This window comes from Eucalyptus grandis, chromosome 3 (genome assembly GCF_016545825.1).
Source record: "Eucalyptus grandis isolate ANBG69807.140 chromosome 3, ASM1654582v1, whole genome shotgun sequence".
Lineage (NCBI taxonomy): Eukaryota > Viridiplantae > Streptophyta > Magnoliopsida > Myrtales > Myrtaceae > Eucalyptus > Eucalyptus grandis.
This window is the reverse complement of record NC_052614.1, coordinates 3625219-3646219: the sequence shown is the minus strand read 5'-3', so window position 1 is coordinate 3646219 and position 21001 is coordinate 3625219. Positions and strand designations below refer to the sequence as shown.

At 39.9% G+C, this 21001-nt stretch overlaps 1 protein-coding gene and 1 long non-coding RNA gene across 2 annotated transcripts in view; both read left to right on the top strand.

Moving 5' to 3' along the window:
• Positions 1 to 686: 686 nt before the first annotated feature.
• The window catches only part of LOC120291533 (adenylate kinase 5, chloroplastic-like), a 52785-nt gene continuing 32470 nt past the window's right edge, over positions 687 to 21001 (top strand). The window contains exons 1-6 of the mRNA XM_039309128.1: positions 687 to 775; positions 1097 to 1132; positions 1218 to 1300; positions 1396 to 1532; positions 2010 to 2089; positions 2198 to 2263. Of these exons, the coding sequence (XP_039165062.1) occupies positions 1130 to 1132; positions 1218 to 1300; positions 1396 to 1532; positions 2010 to 2089; positions 2198 to 2263 (369 nt within the window). The 5' untranslated portion in view covers positions 687 to 775; positions 1097 to 1129. The remainder of the gene's footprint in view (positions 776 to 1096; positions 1133 to 1217; positions 1301 to 1395; positions 1533 to 2009; positions 2090 to 2197; positions 2264 to 21001) is intronic.
• LOC120291537 lies at positions 3862 to 4436 on the top strand. The gene is made up of 2 exons (XR_005549664.1): positions 3862 to 3893; positions 3974 to 4436. It is a non-coding gene; the product is annotated as an uncharacterized LOC120291537 (long non-coding RNA).

Sequence of the window (21001 nt, the reverse complement as noted above, 5' to 3'; positions counted from 1 at the left end):
GCAAAAACAACAAAACTAGGTATGAGTAATATCATCCGAAGTGCACTTGGGATCACTCTACTTTGATGCTTCAATCATGAGTTTCTTTTTCTTTTCCTTGAAGTGGGAGGCCACCAATTTTTAGAAAGAAATGAAAGATAGTGACTTCCACTCATTGACTGCAAGGACGTGTTGATGTAGAATTAGCAAGTAGGAAAGCTTAAGAAAGTATGCCAACTTTAAATGATTTGAAAGATGAGTTACTTCTCATGGAATCTTCTAGAAGCACAATGTAAAGGATTGGTTTTGCTTAATTGAAGGAAGTACTGTGGAAAGACTGGTAAGGAATGTATTGCAGGACAATTATTGTCTTTGCTGAGAAAATTGACCCAAGTCCTGTTGTGAGGGATCTATCGAAGAAAGGGTTGATGTTGCAATTCATAAATGTTGAGTTTCTCAATCCCAATGTCTTGTAAGCCTGTGATGTTTCTTTCAGGGAACCCTATATCTGGGATCTCACTGCCACCAAATCAGGCAACTAAAAAGGAGGTACTTCATCATACTATAATTTATCCTTGTTACCATTTGAAAGCTGCATCGTGGATCTGTAGAGTTTTGATCAATATCTGTGCTATATTCTTGCCTTATTTTGCTTTAGCATCCTACAAGGTAAATGGCGGGGAATGCCTACTAGGTTGAATAACACTCCTCGCTCGAGAAATCAGGATGGATATTCTATGATGATGTGCTTCAAGCTGCACAGAGAGCCATATATGATGAAAAAACAAGACTAAAGGTAGGATATTCGTCTTTAATGCTGTTTTCATTGGCCTGAATTACTCGAAGAAAGACACTAAAGAGAGAATTAGATATCCTAGGTGATCATATTTTCTATATGTTTACTCGTTCTTATAGTTCCAGACACATGACTTTTGATACTTAAAATCAAGCTGATCCTCTTTTTACTGATAGAAAAAGAATCCAAAGCTGGAAATTTAGGGGGAACCTCCTACTCAAACAGATTTAACCTGTTTCATCTTATTATGGTTTTCCTCATCAACATATGCATGTTACTCCCAAGACCAAACTCATGCTGCTCTTCTTGTGAACATTTCAGGTAGAAATCATTATCCCTGAGCTAAACCCAGAAATGGTAAGATGATCATATGAGAACATTTGGTCCTTCGTCAAACAGATAATAGGAATTTAACCATATTTTAGTGATGCAATCTGGACAGGATGTTTATAGAATAGGTACTCTGATGGAACTTGTCAGGGTTATTGCTCTTTCATTTGCTGACGATGGAAAACGTGTTAAGGTGTATCTGACTTAGTTCCTGTGCCTCTACTACGTTAAGATTAGGTGTTAGTTACCCGTTTATATTCGTATTTGTTAGAAAATCATCTCATGCGGATTTGTGTTCAAGGGTCCATGGGAGAAGGTGCTCTTGCTGGAATGCCACTGCAGCTTGCTGGTAGTCGCAAGATATTGGAGTTCATGGATTGGGGAGATCATGTTGCATCAGGAACCTTTGTCAAGATTGGATCTATAGGTATATGGTTGGGGAAATTGAGTTTATCTAAATGACATATGCCTGTAAAAAGATTAGGGCGGTCATACCATCGACTACTTCTCTCCTTTGTCATTGGCGGACAAAGTGGTTGTTGTCATAATACTTGCAGGATCCAAATATATAGACTCTAAAGAATCCAAGTATACATGGTGTGGGACTCCAAGAATTTGCCCAACGTGTGAATAGTGCATACTTTCAACTTTAGACGTTGTGTTTTCTCTTCTTGTTTAACTCTTGGGGGCTTATAATTTTAATGTCTATGATAGTGAGAGGGCTCACATATCAATCTCGCATGCTTTGATGGCCTTTGCATTTGATGCATTGGATGTTAAATTTCTATTCCACCTCTGATTTATAGCAGCATTTCTATCATTAGCTTGTACCGCTTTTCAGAACAATTTGATTGGGCGATTATTTCACGATGGATAACTTTACTAAGGCTTAAATCTGCAATAGGTGCCGAAGAGCTTGATGAGCAAGATGACATTTTTATCTTAGTGGCTCCTCAAAATGCTGTGGTTAACTGTATCATCGATGTAAGGAGCTTGATAGCAAGTGTTGTGTTGCTCCTTTTGCAATTATGTCCATCTTATGACATGTGTCGCAACAATATGGCTAAGCACCACTTGATTTTGAGATTGCAGGATCTCAGGGGCATGACTGAATCTGCTGGTATGCGTCCGGTCATCCTCATCAATCCTAGGCTTAAGGTTTGCCCTGAAATTTCTGTTAAGTTGAATGCTTTTATTGCTTGGGATATGACTCTAATTGCACTTTAGTGAAGTATTTAGCTGACGAATGGTTGAAAAATATCCATGTTTCAGTCCCATAATTTCGTATGAGTGAGGCTGCAACCATATCCTGCAGCTGGTCAATATATGCTCAGTAAAAAAACAGAGACTACTAGAAATCTTCTCTCAATCATATTTCTCTGTTTTACAGAGTCACAGGGGCAAGGTATTCTTCAAACAAATATTAGCCAAAATCTTGTATAAAATGACCCCAAGAAACTCTGCAATTTCTTCAAACTAATGCTTGCATGTCCATCCATCCTTAATCCATTGCTTGACATTTTGACTGCAGACCTGCATACAGTGTTGTGGCAGAGTCTGCAACTAATATTTTGCCTCTTTCTAATGAGCATGGCTCTTGTCCTCCAGAATTTACCGGGTTCCCGTGATATCATGCAAGTAAGTTCAATGTTTTTTTTCAGTAAGCACAATATTAATATGTGGAAAAAAGATAGATTCAGATTTGAACTGATTCTCTTTGTCTTGAAACTTGTTTTGAAGACTATGGGACGGGACAAGAGACTGCAGTATGCTGCATCATTGAGAATCGCTATTTCTTCCGGCTTCTCTATTTTGCTGGAACTCAATACCCAATTATGGGTGCTCTGTGGAAAATTTGCCTGATCTCCGACACATACCTCATATTCTAGAGTCATGGCTATGCGGAAGTACTGTTGGAGCACAAGGAATGATTGAATTTACATGCAATCAAATTAGAGTCTATCAAGGATAAGCCTTGGGCGTGGACCATCCTTACCGCCAGAGGTCTTGCCTTTACTGCTTTCTCCATCCCCTTGCCTAGCCAAAGAAAAAGGACAACGCAGAAGAATTTCTAAGCTTTCTCAGAATGAAAATTGTGTGGATGTATGCATTTTCTTCTGGATGCATGAAAATATGATTCTCGATGGTGCGCAAAACATTATCTTATCCATTAATGGTGTAGATGTCAAGACATCAGTACTCTCTGGAACTCATCTATCTGTTCTTTTCAAGGAGATTATTGACTAACTTCGACCGTCTATTGGTTTGCCTGATAGCTGAGCCTGAACGCGTACAATGTTGGAAATAAAAATTTTGGATTCTTTCTTCGCGGAGGCAAGAATCAGAACTTCACGTGATATGTCATTAATATATGTAGATAGGCTGATGCTTATGCTTTTGCTTAATATATCCGTTTTATCAGTATCTCTCGGCTTCAAAGAGCTTCAAAGCTCCTCGATCAAAGATGGAGTTGTTTCAGTTTTCGATGAAGTTTGAACAAAATGTGAATTCGTCATTGCAGGATGTCCAACACCTACCCTTATGAATTGTGCAAACGAGTCAATCCAGCCGTCCGGGAAGGATGAGTGCATCTTGCTTTCAACATTCAGTGGAAGGCCGAAGACTGATGAAGAATTCAACGATGCCTTCCTAGGGAAACAGGTTGGTATGGTCTTCATCTGTCTCCTTCCCTTTGTAATTCCTCCAAGTCTCGTCTTTGCCTACTGACCGTACGTTATGTTTCGTGAATAACTTGCAGAAATCAAGTCAAGAACACATCAGGAATATTGTAAGAATCAATCATGACGCTTGACTTACCATCCTGTAACAATTAGCTGTTTTACATACCAAAGCCTCAAAACTGTGTAGGTATCTCCTGAGAGGCATACTGCAGAAGCTGCGCATAAAGTATGACTCCATTGCTCCACCCTAACGAATCTGGAAAGCTCGGCCAATGAATTGCCATTCTTTGAGTTGGAAGTATCTTTGAATAGATTTCTGAATCACAGATTAGAAAGGATTTTTTTTTGTGTTATTGAGTTATGAGACGGGGTGGTAAGTGACTTGATGTCAACCACATATATAATTTCATTCTATCAATAGTACATAGCATGCGATTCACATATCTCACAAATAAGCATGTTAGATCAATGTAAGTGTGATTTCTATGTACATTGATTCTTTGTAAGATGGGTCTTATTAACAAATACTCTCGAATCACTTATTAAGTATACTTAACAAGGGAATATTCAATTCTCTAAGCATTGAGTGTGCAAATCACGAGAGGCAATCAATGCATTGGGAATTCCAAAGGTCCTTATTTGGTTGTTTATCATGTACTGTTTTGGGCCCTTCCTAACAAAATACTCATAAAATGTGAAGCAATGCATGTTCTTCATTTACCCAATTTGCCCCTCGTTTACTTTTCGCATGTATATGGTGCAGGACATGGATTCACTTAATCTAGGTAGTAAGCTAAGAGCGTGAATTAACCGTCCCTAAATTCATGGCGCAACTCAAAATAACTCAATTTACTCTTGAGATGTCAACACGATTATCGAAATAGAATAGGCTGGTCGAGATTCAAGTCGATTAACTTTTGTCATTGCAAATTGATATCTTCATATCGTCCCATCCTTCAGTTGAGATAACTTCAAGCCACCTCCTCCACTGCTTTTTCGGAGGGCTGATTTACTTTGCAAAAGACAAATCACACCCGTTGCACGTGTTAAGACCACATTTTTTTTTTTTCTGAAATTTGTTTTTGATGATTCTTTATTGGACTTTCAGTGTCATGAGTAAATAGTGTTTTATTTCATTTTAGAAGGATATTTATGAAAAAGAAAGAAAGTGACGAATTCTTATGTGGATCATCTATAATGCGACAAGAAACTGAGAATAATTTTGGAACTTCCGTCAAAATATTGGAAAAAAAAAACTTATATTGACAGCCGAAAACTCCTCTCGGAATACAAAAGTAAGTAGTCTTGTGTCTTGTTGATATCAGCATATATAACCTCTATTGAAAGAGAATTTACATTATTGGTGGAATAATATTAGTGATGAAAAACAGAAGTTGTTCATTTCAAGAGCAAAAGCTGTTCAGCAACTTCTCGTTTCCTATGAAATGCACCTCATATGATCCATCGCAGAAATTATTCTTCTTTTCCCTGTCAAGAGTCTACCGCTCTGTCTTCTGAAGTCCAAAACTCAGTAGAGATCTGCAGAGCACAACAACACTTGGAGCCCTTGCTTCAGGATCAAAACACTCTCGCCGGAGTAACTGAGATTCTCTAGAAATGGCTTAACTCATAGAGAATTGAGCTTCGTAAATCAAGACTATGAATGCGTCCTCTTTCAAAATCTGTAAGAAATTTCTATGACATTTGATATCAGGCTTTTTCTGCTCCTTATTCTAGCCAAAGAAAATTTCAGTTCATGCCTCCCGCTATATCGATTTGATACCATCGCGAGTTAGGTGATCGACATGAGTATCCAACTTGAACAATGAGCATTGCAAACTGGACAATATTCTCACTCGCACGCGCACAAAACGCTTGGAGTAAATGAAGCACTCTCGACTCTTTTTTATTTCTTTCTCTATCTCTCTTTTTATTTTCTATTTGTAAAGCTCCCCTAGCTGAGAAAATATGACCACCACATCAGCATCCTATGCGACTTTTTTTACTCGTATCCAATGATATCTTGACATGTGTTCACATCCATGTCAGCAATTGACGTGGAATTTAAGTGAAAATTTTCTCTCTTTCACCTCTGCTCTCTCTTCCTCCGCCAGCCATAGCCGCCGACCTCCGCTCCTCCCCGGCCGTTGCCACCAGCGGAGTCGCCGGCGCCGTGACCGGGCGACCACCGGTGCGTTCAAGCCGAGCCTGTTTTTCTTCTTGATATGTGAGCTCCGTCCATGGCCGTCGGGATCTCGACCTTGCCCGTCACGGCCATGGACGAGCCAGTCATGGCCAAATCCGAAGGCGGCTTCAGATCTGGAAGCCATGCCTTCAGGGCCGCATCCGCTGTCGAAGAAAGCGCGACTTCAGTTCAAATCTGAAGCAGAGGGAGCGGAATCCATGCTTTCTTCCCGAGCATGACCCAATTAGTCCAGATCTGAAGCCTTGCTGACGCCGGAGCGCAGTTCATGGCCGTCTAGACCTCGACGTCGGTGTCAAGGCTCACGGCCATGGACAAGCCTCGCGAGCCATGGACGAGCTAGGCTTGCTGATCTGGAGGCACGAAAAGGTAGCCTGGGTCAACTGCAAGTGACACCGGAACTGGTGGAGATGCTGGCCGAACGGGGTGGTGCTCTGGGACAGAGGAGGGAGCGCCGGCGGCTACGGAGGACAACCAGATCGACGGAGGAAGAGGAAGAAGAGAAAATTCAATTTTTTATTTTTTATTCCACCTCAGCTAACACGTTTTGACTTATTATTGGGCATTATTAAAAGGTGACGTAGTTGGCTTGAGCTTTGTACTTCCCACAAAATGTGTCAACTTCAAATCCCAGAGGCGATACTTGGGTTAACCGGCCAGCGTAAGTGTGGTGGCTAGCAGATCAACCCCATTCTTTTCCACCGGCATTATCGAACTTTTGGGGTTTTTTCTGAATGGTAACTGCGTCGATCGGCGTCGTTCTTACTTCTCGCTGTTGGCTGGGTTTTTTGAATTAAAAAAAAAAAAGTGACGTGGCGATTAGCACTTTGTTGATGCATTTTGGACATTTTTTGTATGAATTTGTCTTATATGTTGTCTCTCGGTCAACGTGCATCTTAACGTAGAATTTGCCCCAAAAAAATACAGCCGCGCGTGGTCATCTTCTCGGCATTTTTTTCTTTTATTCTAACAGAGAAACTCCGTTCAAGAGTTATTAAAGGAGTAGAAGTGAAGCGTCTCGTCTCTATGCTCCCATTCAATTTTTTTCCAGAATTACAAAATGAGCCGACGTCGAAAAGTAGATGATACCGGTGCGTCTATTTCGTCCCACACTTCAACAAGAAGCAACAACTACGATGTGTTCTTGAGCTTTGCGGTATGGATACTCGCAAAACCTTCGTGGATCACCTCTACAATGCCCTCGTCGATGCTGGAATCTACGTGTTCAGAGATGACGATGAGCTTTGCGAAGGTGAGAAGATCAGCACCAACCTTCTTCAGGCCATTAAGAACAGTAAGATCTCCATCCCGATTTTCTCTCGGAACTACGCTTCGAGCAAATGGTGCCTTCAAGAGCTCGTGCAAATGATTGACTGCATGAAGAGCACTGGACAAGTTGTCTTGCCCATATTTTACCGGGTTGAACCGGCTGATGTGCAATACCCAAAAGGGAGCTTTGGAAAGGCTTTCTCCCATTTAAGTGGGAAGTATTATGAGGGAGATGTTGCCAAATGGAAACAAGCACTCCAAGAAGTGGCTTTCTTAAAGGGATGGGAATCCGAGAGAACTGCTAGCGGGTATTTCCATTTCTACATAAACCTTATTTAATTTCTTTCAACAGGATCTTGCTTGTAGAGGAGACTATTCTATCGTGTTTCTTTGCTTGTGCAAGTGCTTGCCTTTTTTACTGTTGTATGTTGTAGTGTGGTAATAATGAGATATAATAGGATATGATTGTTCTTCTAATTCATTTTAGCTCAAATGCTTTATAAACAGCCGCGAAGGAGAATTGGTAAGAATAATCATTAGAAAAGTTTTGAGCAAGCTAAAAGAGGCCTTTCGGTTACTTGTTACGGAACAACTTGTTGGAATTGATAATACTGTGGCGGACATTCTAAGATTGTTGGATGATAACCGCAATGCTACCCAAATTGTTGGTATTCATGGAATGGGGGGTATTGGTAAGACAACTTTAGCCAAGGTCATCTACAATAAGCTCTTTGACCAATTTCAGCATCATAGTTTCATTGCCGATATCCGAGAATCCTCACAGCGCAAGGGCATTTCATGTTTGCAGAGTCAATTAATATGTGATATACTAGGAAGAAAGGTTGAAGTGCCAAACAAGGATGAAGGAATTAGGATGATGGAATCTAGATTTATATATATGAAAGTCCTAATTCTTTTGGATGATGTGGATAACCTTTGTCAACTAAAAGCTTTAATTGGGAAACAAGACTGGTTCGAGAGGGGAAGTAGGATAATCATTACCACAAGAATGAAGTCTATTCTTGATGATGCTAAGGTAAACTGCCAATACGAACTCAATGGAATCGCTAAGGATCAATCTTTGATCTTGTTTAGTAGACATGCTTTTTACAGGGATTTTCCTCCATGTGAATTCGAATCTCTATCTCATGATGTTGTATCCACTACCAAAGGGCTTCCCTTAGCTCTCGAGGTTATAGGTTCGTTTCTATGTGGGAAAAAACAAGCATTCTGGCAAGACGCGTTGAAAAGGTTAAAGAAAGTACCACATAAGGAAGTGCAAGAGAAGTTAAGGATAAGCTATGATGCATTGAACTATGAGGAACAACAACTATTTTTGGATATTGCTTGTTTCTTTATTGGAACTTACTTAAGAATTGCATCCTACATGTGGGATGCCTGTGATTTTTATCCGAGCATGGGGATTGAAATATTGAGGTTTATGTCGCTAATAAAAATTGGAGATAATCATGAGCTGAAAATGCATGACCAATTGAGAGACCTTGGTAGGGAAATTGTTCGCCAAGAGGATTACAATGCGCCTATGAATCGAAGTAGATTGTGGGCACAAGAGGAAGCCTTGGAAGTACTACAGAGAAATAAGGTAATTGTTACCTTTATTGTTGTTCTACTCTATTTTCAGCTGAATTCTTTCAATTGGAATCAATTTTAGACCTCACAGCTAAGATTATTCTCCTTATATTATTTGATATGATTAGGATGAAATGTTCTTAGCGTCTATACATGGTAGGCATTTCCTATCAAGTTAAAGGAAAGAAAACTTTTGGGTTTAGACAATGAACTCCCAACACTTGGTGTTAGTATAAATTCATTCTAAGTCGTTATTCGAGCCATCATGCTTTTCATTCGAAATGCCCTATTGTACTGATTGTCTAATCGGATAAGAGAAGAAAAAGGGGGAGAAATCGCGTAAACCGAAGAAGGGAAGATATCAAGAGGAATATATAAAATGTTTCTCAATAACTTCAAGGGAAGGTTACATGATAGTATTAATTGACAAAAAATGAATACCTACTTATATGAATAAATATGGTTTGATTTGAGCGTCAACTTCGCCTCTATAGAACGAAGGCAAAGTGATATCGATTCACTGTTAGCTGATTTGGTGCAAAATTTGTGCAGGGAATTGAAAAAGTTCACGTTCAGGCCCTTTGTCTCAACAAATTCAACTTATTCAATGAATATACAATTGAACAATTTGCAACACTACCGAACTTAAGATTCCTTCAAGTGGGTGCTAGGAAACTGATTGGAGATTCCAAAAGCTTGCTTCCTAAGTTGCAATGGCTTAAGTGGAACGGACATCCTGGAGTCATGGCTACTAGTTTTCATCTAGAGAAATTAGTCATACTTGATTTATCATGGAGTGTCGTTTCAGAGCTCTAGGAAGGTTGGAGTCATCTCAAGGTCAGATGGAGAGTATAATGTCTTTTGTTTCTAATGGCTTACTCTCAACGAAATTTATCAATCACTTTGTTTTGCAGGTGGCGAAGGAGTTGAAGGTTCTAAATCTTACAAATTGTCATTGTTTAAAAGTTACTCCTAATCTCTCGGCCTTCCAAAATTTAGAGATATTAGTCCTTGCAAGATGTTATAGTTTGGAGCAAATTCACCATTCTATTGGAGAAGTCAAGGGCCTCGTTTCTCTGGACTTTTCGTTATGTGAGAAACTCCGAGTGCTACCTGAAGAAATGGTTAAGTTGGAAGAATTGAAGGAACTAAACATATGCAGGACTGCTATAGAGGAAATTCCTCCTTGTATAGGTTCTTTGAAGAAGTTAGAGATACTTCACGCCCATGGTTGCAAATCATTGGTTAGACTTCCTGACTTAATTAGCCATCTCGTAAATTTGTCAACCCTTGACTTGAGCATGTGCATCAATTTGGAAAGACTTCCAAAGAGTATCGGATCCCTCATGAAATTGCAGCGCCTATCTTTAGGTGGAGGGGGGGATCTATCTCCTCGGAGATTGCCATGTATGGGCATTCGGGAATTACCTGAATCCATTGGAGATTTGAAGAACTTGAAAATTTTGGATATTGCTAGAAGTGATTTGAGTAATTTGCCAAGTACTATAGGCAAGTTGGGCAACCTTGAAGAATTGCATGCCTCGCACTGTAAGAGATTAGGAGGGGAAATTCCTATAGATGGGTTGTATTCACTAAAGATCCTTGAAATAAGTTGGACAAGGTTTTCGGGCTTCCCCGACAAATTTGATAATTGCTCTCATCTTGAAAAACTTGACTTAAACGGCTGCAAAATGCTTCAATTGCTGCCAAAAAGCATGGGTAAGCTGTCTTCTCTACAACACCTTCAGTTAATTGGTTGTTACGAACTTCATTCACTGCCACAGCTTTCTAGTTGTTTAACAGTTCTAGAAGTCACCTGTCAACATCACTCATTGCCTCAACTTTCTCACCTAATCCATCTAAAAGAGCTCACTGTTTACAAATGCCAATTGCTGGAATCCATTCCAGAGCTTCCCTCGGCAATATTGAAGATTTTTATCTTCAGATGTGATAAGTTGAAAGAGTTGCCAAGTTTGTCAAGTTTGGAATTGTTGTCACAATTAGATTTTAAAAACTGTCGTTGGCTAATGGAAATCAAAGGGCTAGAAGCATTACGATCCTTGGTACATCTGAGTGTATTTGGAAGCAAAAAGTTATCCAAATTTGACGGCCTTGAACATGCAGAGTCCTTGAGATACTTGCATATGAGTTCTTCCTTAGTGAATGATGACCTATTTCAAGTTCATGGCCTTAACAGATTGAAAAACTTGGAAGAGCTAGATATAAGTTGTTGTGAGTGCCTCATAAGACCAGACCTTTCACAATTAACACATTTGAAGAGATTACGTGCTCGGGACTGTCACAATCTAGTCGAAATTAAAGGTCTTGAGGGGTTGAAAATTTTGGAATGGCTTAATATCGGGGGTTGCACATCCATTGAAACATTACCAGACCTCTCGCGCTTCAATAACCTGAAATTTTTTGGCATCGAGCGATGTTCGAAGCTTCGTGGTGTTCAGGGCATAGAGAAAGTCGGACGTGTGTTCGAATGAGGGATTCAACTGCAAGGCCTCAGCAAATTGTCCACATCTGTCAAATTTCGAAGATCTAATGGAACGACGGGGTTGAATTTCGCATGAACTTGTGGAGATCACAGAGCTCCAAGACTCCAAGGCGTCTAGACTCTAAAAGACATTCAGCGATGCAACTTAGTGGAACCGCGGATGTTCATCGCACCTCTGCGGTAGAGAAGCAATTGGTCGATGAAAATAATGCTTCGATGAATCGAGCACTTCGGCTACGATGTCAGAAGGATTCGCGTTTTCTTCCGTAGTTAGATAAAAGCAGGTCACGCTATTCTTTGTCGAGATGTATTGCCGAATTCATCAGCATTTCGTAATTTTGGTAAGACGATTTTTCTTGAGAGCCTGCTGTTGTACTTTTGTCTTTTTATTAGTTCCGTAGTTAGATAAAAGCAGGTCACACTTTCATTGCTTGCGTTATGACTCTAATTGCACTTAGCGAGGTATTTAACTGATGAGTGGTTGATAAATATCCACGTTTCTGTCCCATAATGTCCTACAAGTGAGGCTGCAGCCATATCCTGCAGCTGGTCATTATTTGGTCAGTACAAAAACAGAGACTAATAGGTATCATCTCTCAGTCATTTTTTCTTGTTTTACAGACTCACAGGGGTAAGCTATTCTTCAAACCAAACCAAAATCAGCCAAAATCTTGTATAAAATGACCCCAAGAAACTGAGCAATTTCTTCAAAGTAATGCTTGCATGTTCCTACTATTCTTAATCCATTGCTGAACATTTTGTCTGCAGACCTGCATCCAGTGTTTTAGCAGAGTCTGCAACTAATGTTTTGCCTTTTTCTAATGAGCATGGCTGTTTTTCTCCAGGATTTACCAGGTTGCAGTGGTATCATGCAAGTAAGTACATTTTTTTTTTTTTTTTTTTGTGCTAGAACCATGCGAGTAAGTACATTGTTAACATGTGGAAACAAAAAAGATATAGATTTGATCTGATTCTCTTTATCTTGAAACTTGTTTTGAAGACGATGGGACGAGACAAGAGACTGGAGTATGCTGCATCATTTGAGAATTGCTATTCTTGGGGCTTCTCTATTATGCAGGAACTTAATACCGAATTATGGGTGCTCTCAGGTAAATTTTCCTTATCTCTGACACATCTCATTGCTAGAGTCATCGCCTTGCAGAAGCGCTGATTGAATTTACATGCAATAAAACTAGAATCAATCAAGATTTGGCTTCGGGGGGTGGCCCATCCTTACCACCAGAGGTCTTGCCTTTTCTGCTTTTTCCATCCCCTTGCCTAGCCAAAGAAGAAGGACAACGCAGAAGAATTGGGAAGCTTTCTCAGAATGAAAATTCTTTGTGGAAGTAAGCAGAAAAAATGAATCTTGATGTGCAATACCATCAATGATGTAGATGTCAGGACATCTGTACTCTCCGGAAATTGTTTATCTGTTCTGTCAAGGAGATTGTTGGCTAACTTCAAAGGTGAGAATCTTCGAATATTGGCAAGGTTTAACACAAGTCTTAATTACACTAAGTACAAATCGAAAAAACCTCAGCAACAATCGAGCATGTTTGATGAAGTTTAAGCAAGTTTTACTAACCTTCAGATTTGTCTGACGTTCATTGGTGGTGGAGCTGTTGTTCTACAAGAAACACACGTAAAATCAATGCGGAATCTGTGCTGATTAAAACCAGAGGAAGGACGCGAATCACTTGGCTTTAATCCATTGCCATAATCTTCAGTTCGGTCGGAGGAGGGTACAAACACGTCCGTGAAGATGAACTCCTGAATGGAAAATGGAATTTCTGAGAAGACAAGAACGAAACCGAGAGGTCAGCACTATAGATTGAGCCAGAATCAAAAGCCAGAGAAAAATAGAGGAGACTTAGCTCTGGTTTTTCTGTTGGAAAGCCGCAACTTGAAGGTAACCGAGCTTGAATGATGATGATTGTGATGACGTTTCTAGTCAGCAATATTATCTTTTGTATCTAATTTAAGATATTGTTGATATTGTTTCCATATTTTCTCTACTTGCCTTAAGCATCCTCAATCATTCCTAATTTAGGGCTCTTGTAATATCTTTATATATAGCTTTGTACAAGAGAGATCATAATACAATATACAAAAATTACAATTTCTTCATGGTATCAAAGCTGCATTTAGCGTAATTCGCCTTACGATCCTCAAATCTCCTTCTCCTCTCATTCTTCATCGACTTTCTTCTTCCCAAAGAAAATGTCGACAGGCTCTAATCCATCATCTCAGTCGTCTTCATCTATGGCATCTCCCTCACTCGTTATCTCAAACATATCCAACTTGATACCCATCAAACTGAACAGCTCGAACTATCTTCTTTAGCGTTCTCTTTTCGAACCAATTCTCAAAGGTCACAACCTCATGTCTTACATTGATGGAACCTCCCAAGCGCCTGCTTCAACTGATGAAAATTACAAGACATGGATCGAAAAAGATCAGATGCTACTCTCCTGGATCAACGCTACTCTGTCTGAATCTGCACTTCCATATGTAGTTGGCGATACATCTGCAAAAGCTGCGTGGGATGTCCTCGCTCGTCGCTATGCCTCTCTCACTCCTGCTCATGTAATGTCTCTGAAAAGACAATTACATCACCTCAAGAAGGGTAACCTCATCATGCAAGAATACCTCCAACAATTTAAAACTTTAGCTTATAAACTCGCAATTTGCGGATCTCCAGTAAATGATGATGATCTCCTAATTTGCACTCTCGATGGATTACCTGCTACTTACCGCTCCTTTGCATCCTCTATTCATGTTCGTGCTCATCAAACTTCAATCACTATTGAAGATTTACACAATCTCCTACTCTCTGAAGAACTGAGCATCACTGATGATTCATTATCCAAAACTACTACTGCATTCGCTGCAAACCGGCAACCTCGAACTCTTTCTCCTGGACAGCACTCATTCACACCTCGTCTCAATAGGGGTGGCACTGGTTATAGAGAACGCAGCAGGGGTCATTCCAATCAAGCCGGACTTCTCCCTACTCCATTATTTCAACCTCAAGGTCGTCAATTGAACACTGGTCGGCTGATTTGTCAGATCTGCAACAAACATGGCCATAGTGCCATTGACTGCTATCATTGCATGAACTATGCATACCATGGTCGCAATCCTCCTGAAAAACTTGCTGCCATGGCTATTGCACCACCTACTGCCGATGGCACTTGATATACCGATACTGGCGCCAGCCATCATATTACAACAGATTTGGGTAATCTCTCCATCTCGCTCCCTATAGTGGTTCTAATGAAGTTCAGGTTGGAAATGGCCAAGGTTTGTCTATTACTCATGTTGGTTCCACTTCTCTCTCACATCCCACTTCCTCCATGAATTTAACTAATATACTTCGTTGTCCTCTAGCATCTACCAATTTGATTTCAGTTAGTCGTTTTGCTAAAGACAATAATTGCTATTTTCTATTTGATGATTCTCAATTTTTTGTGAAGGACAAGTTAACGAAGCAAATTCTGCACCATAGTTGGACTGAGAATGGGCTTTATCCTATGCGGTTCCCCAAACCTTGCTTCAAACCTCGAGTTTCATTTTCTTCTCACATCAACTCCTCCACCTGGCATCATCGTCTTGGCCACCCTTCTATAGCTATTCAACATCTTATTTTTAAACAGCTTCAAATATCAAATAAGCGTGACAACTATCTGTGTTCTGCATGTCAGTTAGGCAAAAGTTGCAAGTTACCATTTTCGTTGTCTCACACGTGCACTCAATTTCCACTTGAACCGATTCATTGTGATGTATGGGGACCAGCCCCAGTGTCTTCTATTTCAAAATTCTCTTATTATGTACTGTTTGTTGATGACTTCTCTCGTTACAGCTGGATATTTCCTATGCGCCATAAATCTGATTTTTACGAAATTTTTATGGCTTTCAAACCGCAAGTTGAAAATCAATTTAACCATCAAATTAAATTCTTCCGCTCCGATGCTGGTGGCGAATTCACTAGTGATGCACTTGAATCTTATTTTCATACACATGGTATTCGTCATCAATTTTCCTACCCACATACACCTGAACAAAATGGTGTCGTCGAGCGAAAACATCGTCACGTGGTTGAAACTGGTCTCACCCTTCTAACTCAAGTTGGTATGCCTTTCACTTTTGGTTTGAAGCCTTCAATACAGCTGTATATCTCATCAACCGCATGCCTATTATTTCTCAAATTTCCTCATATCAACGATTGTTTCAACAAGTTCTTGATTATTCTCATTTACGAGCCTTTGGATGCCTTTGTTATCCCTGGCTCCGTCCCTATTGTTCTAACAAATTGGAGTTCCGCTCTTCTTCGTGTTGTTTTCTAGACTATAGTACCTCTCATAAAGGGTATCGCTGCTATGACATGCAAAGTCACTGAGTTTAAATATCTCGTCATGTCAAATTTGATGAATCTGTTTACCCGTTTATCACAAACTCTAACTCTCCAAAATCTCCTACCACTTTACCCTCACTTGGTCATATCTCCATCTGGCTACCATCAACCTCCGCCCCCACGAATACCGCATGGGTTAAGCCCACCATTAGCCCCGCCAACGATGCTGCCTCTGCTTCATTAACTATAGATGAACCACAATCTCCTCCTTTATCTTCCTCTATACCACCTACCACCATACCACCCCCTCCCCCACCACCTCTCACCCGCACTCATCCCATGATCACATGTTCTCAACATGGTATTTTCAAACCAAAAACCTTTACTTCTCGTTATCCTATTGCTTTATCTTCTTCTCTTCCCTTGGAGCCAATGTGCTACACTCAAGCTTCCAAATCACCTGAATGGTGAAAGCTATGGATGAGGAATTTAATTTCTTACAAGAACAACACACTTGGTCCCTTGTGCCATTTAATCCAACCATGAACGTCGTCGGCTGCAAATGGGTTTATCGGATAAAACAAAACCTAGACGGCACCATCAGTGGCTACAAAGCTCGCCTCGTAGCGAAAGGATTTCATCAACAAACCGGCATTAACTTTGTGGACACTTTTAGTCCTGTTGTAAAGCATACTACTATTCGGGTCATTCTCACGTTGGCAGTCACTTATGGATGGGCGATTCAACAACTTGATGTTGAATGTGCATTTTTACACGGCGATCTCCAGGAAACTGTATATATGGCTCAACCACCAGGCTATGTTTTGCTGCTCCTCATTCTGTTTGCTTAATGGACAAATCCATCTATGGTCTACGGCAAGCACCTCACGCTTGGTTTGAAAAATTTACAGCTTGGCTAGAAGACATTGGTTTTTCAACCACTATCTCGGATATGTCCCTCTTCATTTATAGTCATGGCTCTACTATTATCTATCTCTTATCTTATGTTGACGACATTATTTTAACAGGAAATGATTCCAAGGCTATGTCTACTATCATTGAGGAACTTCGTCACTCATTCAAGATGAAGGACTTAGGCCCCTTGACTTATTTCTTGGGCATTCAGCTTGTTCGACGAAACCCCCATCATATCTTCCTTCATCAAGCAAACTATATTCATGACCTCTTATCTCACACCAATATGCTGGACTACAAGCCTGTTTCCAGCCCTGCTACCTCGAATAAACTCGGTCATTCAAGTAGTGACCCTGTCTCAGATCCTACACTATATAGGAGTATTGTTGGAGCACTTCAATATGTTACTCTTAGTCGTCTAGACATTAGCTATGCTGTTAATCAGGCTTGTCAATTTCTCAAAGCACCCGAAGAACACCATTGGCGTGTTGTAAAGCGTATCCTTCGCTATTTAAAAGGCACAATCTCTTATGGCATGCAGATTCAGCATGGTCCTATTTCTTTACATGCTTATTGTGATGCTAACTAGGCTGGCAATCCCGATGATCGTTGCTCTACCAGTGGGTATTGTTTATTTCTCGAGGCCAACCCTGAATCTTGGAGTGCAAAAAACCAACCTACTGTTGCACGTTCTTCTACAGAGGCCGAATACCGTTGTCTTGCTCAAACAGCTGCTGAAATTCAATGGCTCCTATCTCTTCTCTGAGAATTACGAATCTCACTCCCACGCGCTCCCGTATTATGGTGCGACAATATCTCTGCCATTGCTTTAACTCAGAATCCAATTTTTCATAGTCGCACTAAACACATTAGATTATCATTATGTTTGTGAATTGGTGGGTCGCCAGTTACTTGACATCTGTTACATCAACACCAGTGATCAAATCGCGGACATCTTCACCAAAGGATTGTCATCAGTTCGTCTTTTACGGCCCAAGCTTCACATTGTGGACAATGCTTCACTTGTGGGAGGGTGATAACGTTTCTAGTCGGCAATATTATCTTTTGTATCTAATTTAAGATATTGTTGATATTGTTCCCGTATTTTCTCTACTTGCCTTAAGCATCCTCAATCATCCCTAATTTAGGGCTCTTGTAATATCTTTATATATAGCTTTGTACGAGAGAGATCATAATACCATATACAAAAATTACGATTTCTTCAGATTGATGCTCCAAAGAGATCATTGGAACCATGCGGGATTGAACTTGAATCGTAGCAGAATTGATGAACTTTGGAAAATAGACAATCATTGAAATCCCAGGGCACATCCTGCGCCCAACTCGTGTCTCCGAGCTTATCCATAATGCAGTCCCTGTCGTATACGACGTTTTCCTTAGCCTCGGGTGACTCATCTTCCTCTTCTCCTGCGTCCAATTCTAATTCGGAATCAAAAGCATCATCCTCTGGCATATCGTCCTCATCGAGTATGCCGGTCTCTCTCTCTCTCTCTCTCTTTGGCCTTCTCAGTCTCACCGACACTCTCTCTTAGCCGAATAAGCAAAAGCCCCCCCTCCCTTGAGCTCCAAGGACGTCGCCAGCTGTGTTGCCAGCACGCCGATCGTCCTTGCCGAGCATTGTGCGCACGCGTTCCTCGTCGTCCTTCACTCGTACGACGTTCGCCATATGTTTGTTATGCCTGCAGCCAAACCAGCGAAGGAGGAGGAAGAAGGAAGAGATGAGTAGGCCAGGCTGGGGAATAGTGGGCCAACCTAGCTCAGGGGGAAAAGAACAGGGCAAAAAAGAAGGAGGCGCGGGTAGGCCCAGCCCGACCCGCCCTATTTGATTTTTTTAATTAATTTTAATTTTAATTTTTTAAAGAATTTTTTTGAATTTTTTAAACTAATATTTTTAATAATTAACACTAGTAATGCTAATGCTTAATGTCTATATTTGATGCAATTTACAGAAAATTATTTTTGCAATGAGTTAAAGTTAATCCATAATTTTCATTAAATCCTAAGAAACAAGACAAAATTTAGGTGTCAATCACCGTGCTCTTCATCAAGTCAAGCATGTTTAGAAGCTATGATGTGAAAAGGAGTGTCGCGACCAAATTTTCAGGTGCACTACCTAGGGTTTGGCTAATGGATTATTAAGCCAAAATTTAGCTCGGCTCTCCCAAACTCATACCAATTTGCGACTTAGGTTGAAGTTCTTAACATACAAATCATTTTTCAGTTAGGAGTCATCACTAATCTATTTTTGGTGGGTCGATTAGAAAACCAAGTAAAGTATGATTTGCTTTACTCCTATGAACCAAAGATTGTGAGTTCGGGGACTTGGTTACCTTAGATTTCTCTAACGCCCTTTCGGTACCTTTCTCTTTTTATTTCAAAAAAAATATTTTGCAGGCAGCTTGAATTGATTTTAATTTATCTCCTCAACATGTGAGGTGATCATGCGGGTGCGCAAACCACCAATTTAACACCAAGATAAAGCAATAAATAAATTGTAGGAGGACTTACCTCATGGCATCGAATACATTTACAATGTTCTATTAGAATTCACATCGATGGTCTTAGATATGATTTCTAATTAACACGCAATTTCTTTTTGTTTTCACTTATTTAATGAGAATCATGCTTTATGCATTGCATGCTATTAATCTAACATGAAATGATATGACATGACAATATAACCTAAACTATATGATATAAAAAAATAAGCATGCAATATATCCTAAAATATGAAATTGATTTATTCTAAGACAATTTTTTTGGTATTTTCCATGAAATTCGAAATTAGAAAATGCGAAAATCATCAACCTAGATTAAGATATCATCCAATTTGTATTAGGAATTAGGTTAAGCCAAATCTAGGAGAAATTATTTAAACCTATAATTAATTAAAAAATAAACACGCAATCTTATCCTAACATGTAATGACGTGCAAAGAATGCCCTAATTCTAATTTTTCTTTTTCATTTTATGAAATTCGAAATTAAAATTGACACATAATTAAACGTGCAATTTAAATTTAAAAAAAAAAAACTAACATCCTAACTGAATGCATTTTTTTTTTTAAATTTCGAAATAAATAAATTCCCTATGCAAAATAACCCCAAAACAATAAACCTAATCTAACTCAAAAATTTTGGATTTTCTTTTACGAAAACAAAATCAATCAAACGACACAATAGTAAATCATGCAAGATAAGATTGATATCTATAAATTGACAAATTATATCTCGAGGATGAGATTGGGTTGGCCAATTTTAAACAAAATCGCGAATCAAATCTCAAGCATGAGATTGGATTGGCGATTTTTCCATGCGATTGAAATCGATTTTGGGTGCGAAAATCGAACATGCACATTGTGAAATTAGGGATTAATCCTTAATTCATGGGGATTCAAAAGATTTTTTTGGATACGACAATAATGAACAAATATTCGAACAAGATCGTAATCTCATTAATAAAATGTGAGAAAATTGGCGGGTTATTGCATGGAAGGGACCCAGGCAGCGACGAGGAACGGTGGACAATAGCACTCGATCTCGTGAGAAGACTGAAAAGAAAAAAGAAAGAAAAAAGTCTTCTCTTCTTTTATACGTTGATTTTGTGGGCGTCTCTGGTCACACAAGTCAAAACCCACGGAGAAGTGCTCCCAATTTTGACTTCCCTTTCTACAGACGAGTGCTCCCCTCACTCCAATGTGGACGTCCTCTATTGGGTACTCCGAGAAGACCCTGCAAAAGAAAAACAAACTCGACCAAAGACCGATTCACAGCCAGCTGAGGATTATTGGAGCCACAACAACACCACCAACAGCAGCCAAGAAGACTGGGGCACGCGTGGAGAAGTTGCTGAGTCTTGTGAAGTTGGCAGGAATCCAAAGCGCGGATATGATGACTGGCACTCGAGGATGGAGACCCGCAACTCTCTCCCTCTCTCTTTGACTGAATAACCCATTGTGTTGATTTTGATCCCTAGGAAGTGATAAATAGAGCCCCCTTTTCTTTCCTGAATTGTGGCCGTGTATTGCTATTGTGGCCCCTCTCGATGGTAAAAGAAAGACTCCTTTTAAATAGGCAGGTGACAGGATCATGTAAGCGATATTCCTTTGATACTTTTGGTATATTTTGTTCCTTGAATAAGATTTTTTATATATTCACTCGATCCATATCTCATATTCAACGAGCTGTCTTCCTTTTGATATTTCACCATAAATCTTTTGATCCCCCACGAAATATATCGCATGAAGATACGGAAGATTTATCGAATATATGAATATTTTCCGAAAATATCAAATCGTGATTCCTTTGGAGCAAATTTTCGGTGATCAGAGAATACTAGGCTTGGGCCAATTTCCTCTTGC